The sequence below is a fragment of the Columba livia genome, chromosome 3 (assembly GCF_036013475.1).
Source record: "Columba livia isolate bColLiv1 breed racing homer chromosome 3, bColLiv1.pat.W.v2, whole genome shotgun sequence".
In the NCBI taxonomy this organism is placed as follows: domain Eukaryota; kingdom Metazoa; phylum Chordata; class Aves; order Columbiformes; family Columbidae; genus Columba; species Columba livia.
Window position 1 is genome coordinate 55170137 of NC_088604.1, and position 12880 is coordinate 55183016.

General features: G+C 38.7%; 1 protein-coding gene across 2 annotated transcripts in view; it reads left to right on the forward strand.

The window, feature by feature from the left end:
- The window catches only part of NKAIN2 (sodium/potassium transporting ATPase interacting 2), a 547535-nt gene that overhangs the window by 457503 nt on the left and 77152 nt on the right, over window positions 1-12880 (forward strand). For both annotated transcript variants that reach the window (XR_010471338.1, XM_065056828.1), the window contains exon 4: window positions 3473-3673. Coding sequence is in view for 1 of the 2 variants with exons in the window: in XM_065056828.1 (XP_064912900.1) it covers window positions 3473-3673 (201 nt within the window). In the remaining variant the exon portion in view is untranslated. The remainder of the gene's footprint in view (window positions 1-3472; window positions 3674-12880) is intronic.

Here is a 12880-nt window from a genome sequence, read left to right on the forward strand (position 1 = left end):
CTTCAAGGCTTATCAGACCATTTGTCTCCATTTCCCTGAACAATCTTTGAGACACAGATGTTAGAAAGAAAACAGATGGAAAATACGCTGGAGAGCACAACAAATCCCCAGCTTCTAGTGTAGACTTTGTCTATGTCCACTAGAACTATATTCTAACAGTCAATAAAGTAAATAACAAGTAGAATTTGTCCCAAAATAGCTCTAAATATTTTCAGTAGAAGAATGTTAATGGCTTACACAGATCTACAAGGAGATTCAAGCCTTTAACAGTTTTCTCACTAAGAAGTAAAACTTTTTCATAACCTGGGTGACATTCATTACTAAACAAGAACTGCTCTGCTTCTGTGGTTGCACACATGGGGACGTGGTTTGAAGGTTATAGGCAAGTTCAAAGCAATACAAATTGATACCCAAGAAGAGAACTGTGTAGTGAATAGGCTCCTTCTGCATTTATTCTTATCCTACACATTTGGGGGACAGGAATTTACAGGGTTTAAGTTAGGTGTTTGCTTGTGGAAATCTGGTTTGATTATCATGCTTATTCCAGCCAAGTTTGACCTGAGCTATGGATGATGTCTAATCTTACCAAAACCGGATTTCAACTTTACTTATTGTTTTGCTTTCTGAAATTGGCCTTGTTTGTTAATTGATTCAAGACGTAAGCACTACATTCCTTGAAAGCCTTCTTTTCTTTCAACCACAATCTTCTTTAAGATTTGAAGTCAGGGTTTTTGGTCGGTTTTATTTGGTTTTAGTAATATGAAGAATTAAGGAGTATATCACTTCTGTGACATGTATCAGGTCTATTGTGTGAGAAGAGGAAACAAAACAGTGTTTTACTGATTATTCAGAGATAGGAATAGAGTATGGATCTGATAAAGATCTGTAATTTTTTACTGGTAAACACTAAAAGACTGGTCTTGAAAAAAACAAGATTACTCAGTCCTAACATCAGCATTCAATTTAGCTGCCCAACGATGGTTTGAGGGCGAGGGAGTTTTCTAAATGTAATAAATAATTTCAGAAAATCATTTTGGGATAAATTCAGGGATGGAAGAAAGATAGACTGTATAAAGTTTTATTTATATATATGTAATTATAAGTACTTTAATCTGTGATTATATTTCTTGTGTAAGTGGGAAATTTACTTGTGCTTTTAACTTATAAAATCTGGGATTACTGCACCCTTTGTAAGCAAACCTAACTGTCTCTAGAGCAATGATGTTCTAACCAAAGAGCCCAGTTTTGACCTTTATGTTTAGTTCCTCCTGATCCATTTTAACTTCATCTGGCAAATGCATAACAAATAGTTCCTGCAAACCAGTTTATCCCTTTCTTTTTCAAGGATTATATTTTTCATCCCTTGTCTGCACTTAAAGTATTTTTAGTCCATCACAATTCTTCTGAAGGTATTGCAAATGATAAAATAGAGCCAGACAATGAGTCTTGTTTGTTCATGCTGCATCTCTTATGGGAGACTAAAAGTAAAGAATTTTCCATGGTAATTAAAATGGCTTAAAGTTCTTCTGACCATAACATGATGGATTCCAATTTTAGTCATCCAGGAATAAATCTATTACTCTAAGCAAAGTTACTCCAAATATACCCATTCTTCAACTTCTTACCCCAGATGAGAAGGCCAGTGTGCTGCTGAGGGGCTGCAACAGCTTTGACTCCAGAAAGAAAAATAGTCTTCTGTCTTGGATGTAAGGTTAAAATGCCCATTTCCAAGAAACATCTGACAGATACTGGAGTAGCAGCTTTGGTAGGGAGAGTTCCAGAGAAATAAGAGGTTTGTTGGGGGTGAAGACTTATAGCCGTAGATAAATGTATCTGTTGCAAAATTTGTATTGTTTATACAAATGTTCACTGTTGATTTTATCACTTTTAAATGCTTGATGTTAGTCGCATGACTAAATTCATGCAAAGCATCATACATTTACTTATACAGCTTATTAGTTGCTGGATTGGGCTGTTGTCAGAATGTAGAGTATTTATCCATCACAAAAATATTTACAGTCTTTCCTGCCATCTGATAGTTAAGTATGGTTATACAGGGTAATCACTGATTTTTTTTTTTTTGGTGTACAAAAGCTCTGAACTTTTGGACAGGAACTACAACTTAAAGAAAAAGCATTCAGCTACACTACAGTGTCAGGTGTAATCACGGATCGACTGACATGTCAGTCATGACATTATCCAAAACCTCTCTGGATGGAGTTACCTTTGCATGAGCTAGGGCATAAAAGGGAAAATAAGTGGGACTGAAAAAAATAGCAGTTTTTGAAAGGAGAGAAATGTGGATGCAACATATCTGCTGCAGAACGACATTCTATTTATTCCTTTTGGAACAGTAAACCTAATTAAATAGTTACATTTTTAAATCTTTATGAGAATCTTAATTATTAATGTCATCAACAGGCTGAAAAAAATGTAGGTTAGGTGTGGGGAGAGTTTGGCTCCACAAAGACATTATTTAAAAGCAATTTTCTTTGCATGACCGAGCACATGTGCACACAGACTAGATAGTCACACTTTACAATGAGGTTGCACTTATAAATAATTTATAAAGGGTTGGTAAACACTGTAGGCTCTTACAGAATCCACAAAGTCCATAGTTTTGTTATGACTATGTATAACACCCTCAGGTAATGTGCAACCAAGTATAATTTATGAAAGTCATATCTGTAGTGTTGTTTATGATGTATATTAATCATTTATTAATCCTTTATAAACTATTTATAAATGCAATCTTAATGGAAAGCACGGCTGACTAGTTACTCCATGGCACTAGCTGCAAGGGAGTTAAAGGTTGCAGGCCTCTATGCCCCTCCTTTTTAACAAGCTAAGCAATCTTTAGATGAGGAACACTCACTAGCTGTTTCCTTACAGACTCCTAGGAAGTTAGAAATCTGAAGGAGGTGTTACAAAGAGGCAATACTTGTAATTAAAACGTCAAAAAAACCTTTGTTTTAAATCTTCTCCAATATTTTAGCAGAACTACCGCAGGTCTGCTTCACAGGGTCCATGAGACAAAACTCCTTGCAGGTGACCCACTCATATTAAAGTCTATGAAATTTTGGTTCCAATGGACTCTTGTAGAGTTTGGTACATCAGACCACCAAAATATGGGTCATATTTCTAGGAAATGAGTGGATGAGCATTGCTGTGTAAATGTGCACATGCGCTAGTACTTGTGGTTTGCACAGGAAAATGGGCAATGTAACAGAAATTACTGCTATAATCTAGGTTACCATAATGTCTAGGAACAGATCATGGCTTGCAGGGTTATTCTCCCTGCCAAGGTACTGCTACTTGCACTTGCTGCAGGCAAGCTCGACTAACTTCTATGTGACAGTGCGGTTTTATCACTGCTCTTTGCTTCTTTATGCGTTCTGTGAAATCTCTTCCTGAGGCATTTGATGCCAGAGTACCATCCCTGCACATTAATTCATCACTTGTTCTTTTGCAGGAAACAGATCTCATTCTGACCTTTAATATCTCAATGCATCGTTCTTGGTGGATGGAGAATGGGCCAGGCTGCACCGTGACCTCAGTAACCCCAGCCCCAGACTGGGCACCAGAGGATCATCGCTATATCACTGTCTCGGGGTGTCTTCTTGAATATCAGTACATAGAAGTGGCTCACAGTTCTCTTCAGATCTTCCTTGCAGTAAGTGTTCACAGATTATATAATTTCCACCACCTTTTCTAGATTTCTTCTTCCAGAAAGTCATTAGCAGAATAGTGGAGTATTGTGCCATTCATTTACAAACCCTGGCTCTAAGTGTTGGTTTTGTAATGAAACTCGGTTGCCTTGCACCTGGTTCAAGACATCTGTACACAAAGAGCTCCAACATACTTGTTTATTGCTGTGAGAACTGCTGACGTGACACACTCTGTTTTCCTGACTGCCATTTTGCCTGTTGACCCTGCCACAAATAATTTATAGCAGGTTACATTAAAATTACACTATAGGATATAAGCTGTGACATAATAAGAAGTTACAGCCATTGCTGTGAAAGCTAAATTAAGTATAAAAGGAAAGCCAAAATGAAGGAGAAACTTAAAATAGTAAAAATAGATGTGCTGATCAGTTCACAGGCTCAAAATTGGTCAATTTTTTTTTTAGTCATATTGGTCAATATGCACTTGGGGTGAATGGGAAAGTTTCTTCTCAGAACAACACAATGCTGTACTTGTTATATGAAAATCAAACCCAGAAATCTTAAATCCTTCTACGAGGAGAATATCCACTGTTACACTGCATAAAATTTATGAGGAAATAAAACAGTTTGTTTGGGGGGAGATTGATAAGTTTTTCAGCCATATTTACCTGTACAAATAAGTTAGCCCTATGTCATCTCTGACCTAGGTGAAAAGATGACATAAACACTGAATTAATTACATTGAATGGAAATCTGCATTTTAATGTTTGCTCTAGTGATATAAACATGTTTATGCCCAGGTGAAGATACATATGACTGCACATAAAACTGTTACTTTATACCTAAATTTGGACCAGTGCCTGGGTGAATTACTCCCTCTATATAAATTTTTTGGTCAGGAGATTCCACTGTTTTGTCCAAAGAGGAACTATACCAGCAAAAGAGAGAGCAACTCTGGTTAGCCATATACAGAAGTTGATGTAAGGCAGTAAGACAGTCAATAATTTGTAATGTGGACCTCAGCTACCCAAAAAGTGAGCAGCTTTTCCATCTGCCTATTCCCCAGCTTTACTGTAAATGACCAAATACCAGGTGAGTTTGGTTCCGTATATTTTTCTGTCAATAGATCTCTGTGTGAGCTCTGTGTGTTAAAGGTTGGTGGCTGATTCACCCGAAAGCCCAGCTGCCTCCCTTAAGGGGAGCCATCCCAAGTTTTCTTTGTGCTTCTCAGCTCACTGTGTTGTAGCAGAGCAAAGGGACCCTGACCAAGTAGGTAGCAAGGCGGTAGATAGGTCTGGAGGACAAAAGCAGCCCTTTCTCCAAATTGTTCATACCTGTAATTTTGACAAGCTATAGCTGGTGCAAAAGAAACAAAGAGAAAAGTGCAACACAATGAGCATGAACAAGTAAATAAGATTAAAATGGCTTTACAATTTTATTCACGAACAATTATTATCATGCAAGCTTAACTCATAGAATCATGGAAATTATTATCATGCAAGCTTAACTCATAGAATCATGGAATCATTTAAGTTGGAAAAGACCCTTAAGGTCATAGAGTCCAACTGTAAACCTAACACTGCCAAGTCCACCACTAAGCCATGTCCCTAAGTGTCACGTCTATACATCTTTTAAATATCTCCAGGGATAGTGACTCAACCAGTTCCCTGGGCAGCCTGTTCCAGTGCTTGATAACCCCTTCAGTGAAGAACTTTTTCCTAATATCCAACCTAAACTTCCCCTGGTCTAACTCAAGACCATTTCCTTTCATCCTATCGCTATTTGGGAGAAAAGACCAACATCCTCCATGCTACAACCTCCTTTCAGGTAGTTGTAGACAGCAATAAGGTCTCCTGTCAGCCTTCTTATCTCCAGGCTAAACAGCCCCAGTTCCCTCAGCTGCTCCTGATTAGATTTCTGCTCCAAACCCTTCACCAGCATTGTCACCTTCCTCTGCACTCTCTCCAGCACCTCAATGCCTTTCCTATAGTGAGGGGCCCAAAACTGAACAGAGTGTTCAAGGTGTAGGCTCACCAGTGCCGAGTACAGTGGAATGATAACTTCCCTACACCTGCTGGCCACACTGCTCCTGATACAAGCCAGGATGCTGTTGGCCTTTTTGGCCACCCGGACACACTGCTGGCTCATGTTTAGCCAGCTGTTGACTACCAGATCCTTTTCCATCAGGCAGCTTTCCAGGCACTCTTCTCCAAGAATTGCATGGGGTTGTTGCGACCCAAGTGCAGGACCCGACACTTGTCCTTGTTGAACCTCATACAACTGGGCCCAGCCCAATGATGCAACCAGTCCAGATCCCTCTGTAGAGCCTTCCTACCCTGAAGTCCTCCAAATAAGATATCCAGGCTTATTTTTCTGTGTTTTTTGTGTGTGTAATGAATGATGAACAAGAAACTCAAGGAATACATAATTCAAGCTCAACTGTGTTCCTGATGTAACAAGGCTTTTTGTGTCTGTGCCTAAACAGAGCTGTGTTTCTAGGTAAGGTCATTCTTTGCATGCCAGGGAAATGGTTCAGGATAACAAATCATCGGTAATTCATTAGCTGTAGCCAACCACAGCTGTGTTTAGATTTCCATTCATGTTACTGTAAGTGTGATTATCATAGGTAAAGAGCTACACAGTATATGCATGGGTCAATTTTCCAGACCTGGTGCTTGCTTCTTTACTGTTTACATCATTTTCACCTTCCCAGTTGAGGGCATGGGGTTCCTTTTCTAATAGAAAGGATAGCATAAATTCATTGTCATGTTAAATGTGGTGAGAAACAGAGGAATTATCTGGTACTGCTCAGTGACATATAACACAAAGTCAGAAAAGCAAATATTGCTTAGTCTTGAGCAAATTAGCTTTCAACAAACCCAAGCCTGAGATCAGATTGGTCTCCAGTTTGTAGAAAGAAATTAATCTTTCTTTTCAATTTTATTTTATGGTCAATTACATAGATCATGCACTTTAAAACCATAAATTGCAACCAACAAATCGGTTACTTGCTTTCTATTTGTATTTCTGTATGTTTGTGACAATGATCAAGTTAATGTTGATGTTTGGCTTTTTCATGGACTGGTGGCACTGCAGCAAATTTTAAGTATGCTTCCTATTGCATACTAATAAAAAGTTACAAGGACATTCAGCTTCACCGAGAACTACTTATATCGGCCTTTGAAAGCATTGTACTGAGTGTTCCTTGTACAGCTTGCCAGTAAACTCACAAAGAATCCAGCTACACGTTAGGCTTCACATAGATGTGGTAATTGCTGTGGATTACTTAGAGGAAATAATATGACGGCTAAGATAAAAGCTATAAACCACCCCATGGTTAATACTTTCTCGAAAGAAAGTCTTAGGGTGGGCTGTGGAATAAAACAAGGACTGCAGACAAAAAAATCTGCTAGGGAGGTGCAGAATTCTCATAGTCTCCAAAACACATACTGGAAACAAACAGCACCAAATTGTGAACTATACAAATGCTGCTGCTAATTTTGTGCAAGTCAACACAGATTTTTGGTTTTTAAGCGTGAAATTTTGGAGAATTTTCACTTTTCCTGCTACTTAAATGAAGTTATATTTAAAGCAAATGGAAGGTTAAATGATCCCAAAGATCAGAAGAGTGCACAGTATGCAGAGTGGTATGGTGTTTATTACATAATACCAGCCTTAGAGACTAAGGAGAGACAGACGTCGTGACGCACAGATATTTCACCAGCTAGTCCTGAGGAGTGGATTTTGCTCAGGGTAAACAAACAACTGAGCAAAGTTGCTAGTTTAGCTCACACTGAAGAAGTAACAGAAAGTTCATTTTACTGGTCTCTCTGCTTTGACGAGTTGAATGCTTATGGTTTAGAAAGTCTTCAAAATGGGGAAAAATTGAGAACTAATGAGTATAAGAAAATGCTCTGACAAAACTAGAATTATCTCAATTTGGGTATTTAGCTTTTATGTATGCAAAGCAGGGCTGGAATAACCTACAGTGATAATAGGGGCTGCAAAGCAACCACAGCAGCTCCTGTGTCCCATGACACGAGCACTTAGTGCATTGGATGACGGTGGTAGAAGACTACAGACTGTTTAGAACCTGTCAGTAAATCAATCCTTGCATCACAGATATTAAAAAAAATACCATATAATGCACTTTTATGTCAGTCTTTTAGCCATTCCTATGTCAGCGCATTACTTCTTCCTCAGCCACTGATCTTTTTTTTCATGTTTATGGAAATCTATCGTGAAAAGCTTCCACTGATTTTTCACTCAGCTATTGTAGTAGTTGCCTCTCTGAAGTGGTACTCATCAAAATCTTAGTGTCACACACCATGCTTCTCAGTTTTACTCAGTGCTCCATACTAATAACTCCCATTTGGTGCTTTTGGGAATGAGCCACATTGCTACCACTTTATGTCTTACCATCTTCTTCCAGAAAGTTAAAAAGAGAGAGGGATTTAGAGTGAAGAAGGGAGAAAGCAGGGGAAGGGAATCTATTTCATTCTTAAGAGCAGCTTTGGAGCCTGCAGTGCTGCAAAATAAACAAACATATTTTTAGGGCACCACCTGCAGCACACAGCTGTATGGAACTGAACAGTGTGTGATTTGTTCTGCTTTGTGTGAAACCCTGGGGTCTGGGAAAACACGTGGGGAAGGTATTTCTATGGAACAATTCCCTCCTTTCCTGCCCTCCCCGATTCTTGGCAAATATCATAGCTGAACCTGTAAAGGTGAGATCTTAGCTTCATTGCACTTTGACAGCAACAATAATTCATTTAATGCTGTGCATTAAATACATAATTAAATACATCATTTCAGCAACAGCTAATTCATTTGTTTTGTATAAAGCTAATCCTCAATGCAACCTATGCTCACATACTGGGCCAAATTCTCCATTCCACTCTCCTCACTCAGGGAAGTCCCATTTACAGAGCTACAGCATCTTGACCACCTGGACCATCCAATGTGCTCTGCAACAACCACAATTCTCCCTGTTCTTCATGCCTATCTTACCAAAATGAACTATCTGGTGATGGTATGACTTGGATACCCATAAGATTCATACATTAACATGTCCTTATGTGCTTAATGGTTATTGATTCTTGCTGCTTACATCAGAGAAGCTATTTCATTTTCAGGACTCCTGGGTTATGAAGGATAGATATACTTAAATTACTGATCTCTGGAGAGAATTGTTCCAGGTAAGGAATGAGGTCAGTGGTTCTAATGGAGATTTGATTTGCTACTGGTTTGTGAAATTTGACTTGCATTCTGTACTGTATTTACAGAGTGAAGGCTGAATGAAAGTTCCCACCCCTGAAAGTTAGGAGATATAGCTACCGCTTCACCATGGGAAAGGCAGTAACATGGGTAGACACAGTGAAGGGAATATTCCTCTGTTAACCCTGGCATGTCATGTCAGTGCTTAAGGTGGTCTTTGTGTATAAATAGTATATGCATCCCAGCTTTTTAGTCACACAGCTGAAAAAGGGTCACCCGCTAGCAGTTTCACAGCCACCTACACCCATCAATGTCTAATTCTAGCTACAGATCCTATGTACAATTTTCTCGATTGGCACTTTTTATTGAACTCTTGTCTTATATCAGAAGGTGAAATCTTTTTAGTTCAGGTCCTGAGCTGTTGTTCAGGTCAGTGGGTTATGTGTCTAGGTCTGCCACAATGTCCTTGGGAAAGTTATTTCATCTCTCTGTGCCTCTTCCCAAGTGCTGCAGCGAGGGAAGCAGGCCTAAATTTTTCGTGTTTGGTTTATAAGACACTGCACCATTTGCACAGATAGTGATCTCTCAGATGTCTCAAAAAGCCTCTAAATGTGGATGGGACCCAGTACAGTAAGGCCTTTTTGATACAAGGAAATTATAATAATAGTAATTGCATTTCATACAGAAATGAAGCTTTGATTCTCTGCATCTTCCTTCTGCCTGTGTTTTATTCTTTGATTATGCATGACCTGCCCCCACTCCCACAAGGCTGTTCTTGCAAAAGTAGACACATTAAAATCCATTTGTAGATCAAAACTCTGAAAACATGCAAATAAGAGATCAGCCTTGGAGATAAGTGTGACAGAATTACATATCTATTTGACAACACAGGATTAAAAGTATTTATTATGCTTGTCTTTTACTCCTCACTTACACACAAGTCTATTGATTTTAGTGGAACTAAGTGCCTGAGTTATGGGAATAAGACTAATGTGAAGGCATCACCTTAGCCAATTTGGGTTTTAGTTATATAGCCTTCGAAAAGATGAACTGTGTAATATTATTCCAGTAAAACGAGCAGGGAAAAAGCATTTCTTATGTACTGTATCTACATTATTGATGGTAACTTACATGCCAAATAAATAAAACTATAAGTAAACTGTTACACAAAAGTATTGACCATTTTCATAGTGATCCTTTCCACTGACTTTTATATGCTGTACATTAGTCTTAATTCCTGTTTGTTCCTTCCTGTAGTTATACTTGAGTATATGGTTCATGCAATCATTAAAATTATTATTTCATGCTTTAAAGTTTGTAATATGTAATTGTCCATCCATACTAGTTACAGTAAATGTATACTATTTGAGGTTCTGCAAAGTCTGTGTCATGCGTAATACCTTTGAATCTCTGATGCTGTCATATTGATTTAAAACATCATGAAGCATTACTGTGTTATTAAGATGCAATAATACAGCTATGCAGTTACAACACCAGCTTCAAAATCTCTGCTGTGTTGCAGACTTAGAGTATGACCTTCCTCAGGGTGCTTAATTCATGACAATTATTGTCCGTACTATACAAACAATGGTTCTTAAATATTTCAGAAAGATATTGCCAGGATAATTCGATTGCAAGGTAATCAAATATTGAAGAAAGGTGGTCCGTGTATATATTTAAGCACTTAGAACAGTAGAATAGCAGTGATGCTCCCTGCTTCTCTCAAGGATTAATAATACTTAGAATAGGGTACTCTCAAAATCCTTAATATTAGCGTAGCACAGGTGACATTAAATAGTCTCATGCCCTGTGGGGAGATGTGAGTAGTGAGTAATCAGGTGCTCTCATAAGAATTTCTTAACCGGACTGTCTATTTGTGCTTTAGACCCACATGTTCCAATAAGTTTCTAACAGTTGTTAACTTAAAAGCCCCCAACAGTGCTGAGGACAGTATGATTGCAAAGCAAAGCAGAATTTCCTGCCTGTTCAAAAGAACTTACCTTCAAAGTACAAAACAAGCCAACCAACCCATACAGACAGAAAAGAGGGGAAAGGCAGGAAAATTGAAAGGGAATACTAGTTTGCAATTTCCGTGCACCTCCTGTTTGACCATTGTCAGCTTCTTTGTAGGTGTGACAGAAAAGCCCTAAAAAAGGATATGAACAAAAATAACAAGTAAATTTTGCATTATCTGGTAGAAATTTCTTCTAAAAGGCAGCAAAAGAGGAAAGTGTGAAAAAGTTTGATATTTATTGAGTGGCTTACAATGAGCTGGCGGTTCATCAGTGGTGCAACCTCATACTGGCAGGAAAGGACAAGCCAAGTGGGACAAGCCACAGATAGCCTGGCAGTTGAAAGGAGTATTTGAATTTCACTGGAAGAAACTAAAGCGAAGAAATGGAGGGATAAAGTAAGCTGTGGAAAATCATCTCTGCAGTAGCATTCCAGATGGTCTCAGTCTAGACTGAGGCATTGGTCAGGAGTAAGGAGAGGACAATGGCACATTTAGAGGCAGGATGATCCTGTGAAGCTGAGATTCACAGAGTGAGAGATCAGGAGGGCATCAACAGGACAGCAGAGGTTGGAGGAGCAGAGAGCTTGTAAAACTCCTGCATTTAAAGCAGGAAAGGGAAACAACGTGTGTGTGTGAGGGGGGAGGAGGAAGAAAAAAAAATATATATATTTTTTTTTTCTTCTTCTTTTTTTTTTTTTTTAATTTGGGAAGACACAGATGACACCTGAGCAGAGGAAAAAAAAAAAACAAACAACTAGCAGTTCCTCCAGAGAGACCCGCAAATGACAGAGCAGAACTAAAAGAAGCGAGCTGTGGGTGTGAAGCATGTGGATGTATCAGCAGGACAGACTGCATGAAAGGAGGATGGGCAACAAAGTGAAGGAGTCATATGAATGCATGAAAAATAAAAGCTGCCTAACTAATGATGTCATTAGGAATGAGGCAAACAGCAAAAGGGTGTTTCTATGGGTCCCAACATAAGCATGAGTGGAATCAAATAAAACGAAAGTCTGCCCTGGCTTGTCCATGTTGAAATTCAAAAAGCAAACAGGCAGGTCTTTTTGTCAGAGCTACAAAGATTCAGGGCAAGGATCTACCTGCGAACTTGTATGTATTAAACGTCTTCATTGAGTTTGGATGGATAATACACATCTTTTAGGAGGTGTCACCAGTTGATGTAGGCTTTGGGTTCTGCTAATGAACCAGCATATCCCATTCCTGTGCTCAAAATACATACAGTGTGATATAAAAAAAAAAAAAAAAAAAAAAAGAAGTAATGATAATGTTGCTAACGCAAAAAGCCAAAGCTGTCGCAAAACATCTGACCCTCAAATGTGGCAGTAAATTAACACTGGATTCATAATTTTCCAGTCCTTACTTCCTTTATGCTGACCAAAAGTAGCACATCTATTTGCAGTAATATGCCTGACACCATTTTCCTTTCTAGCTAACATAAACCTCTTTGGTTGTGCAGGAGGCACTTCTTTCACATAAAAGCCCTCACTCAGAGTTACCCTTGCTAATTTTATTTCCCCACCTCCATTCTGACAGCAGCCTCCACCTCTTCCACACACATACACTCATGCACATACCTCGCACATCAACTGCCTCCCCCTGTGCTTGTAGAGCAGTGAGAATATTTGTAAGTTAGAAAGGAGACCTAATGGGGAAAAATAACATTGTTTAATTAAGGTGGAGTTTCTTTCTCGGGCAACACAATGCTTGAAGGAAAATTGCTTCTTAATGACATAGATTGGTGGTTTAGAAAGACTGCTTTTTCACTGCAGGACTGGGCAAAATCAGTGCAATGGGAAGAAGGTATGAATCATTGTAAAGTGATAATTTAATAACAGTTTTGTGTCATGTTAGCAGAGGAGCAACATCAAGTTCAGGCATCTTTGACATTGCCTCAGAGCACAGCATATTGCTGTTTCTCTGTTTGACAATAATGTTAGAGCATATGTCATTAGTGTTTTGAAGG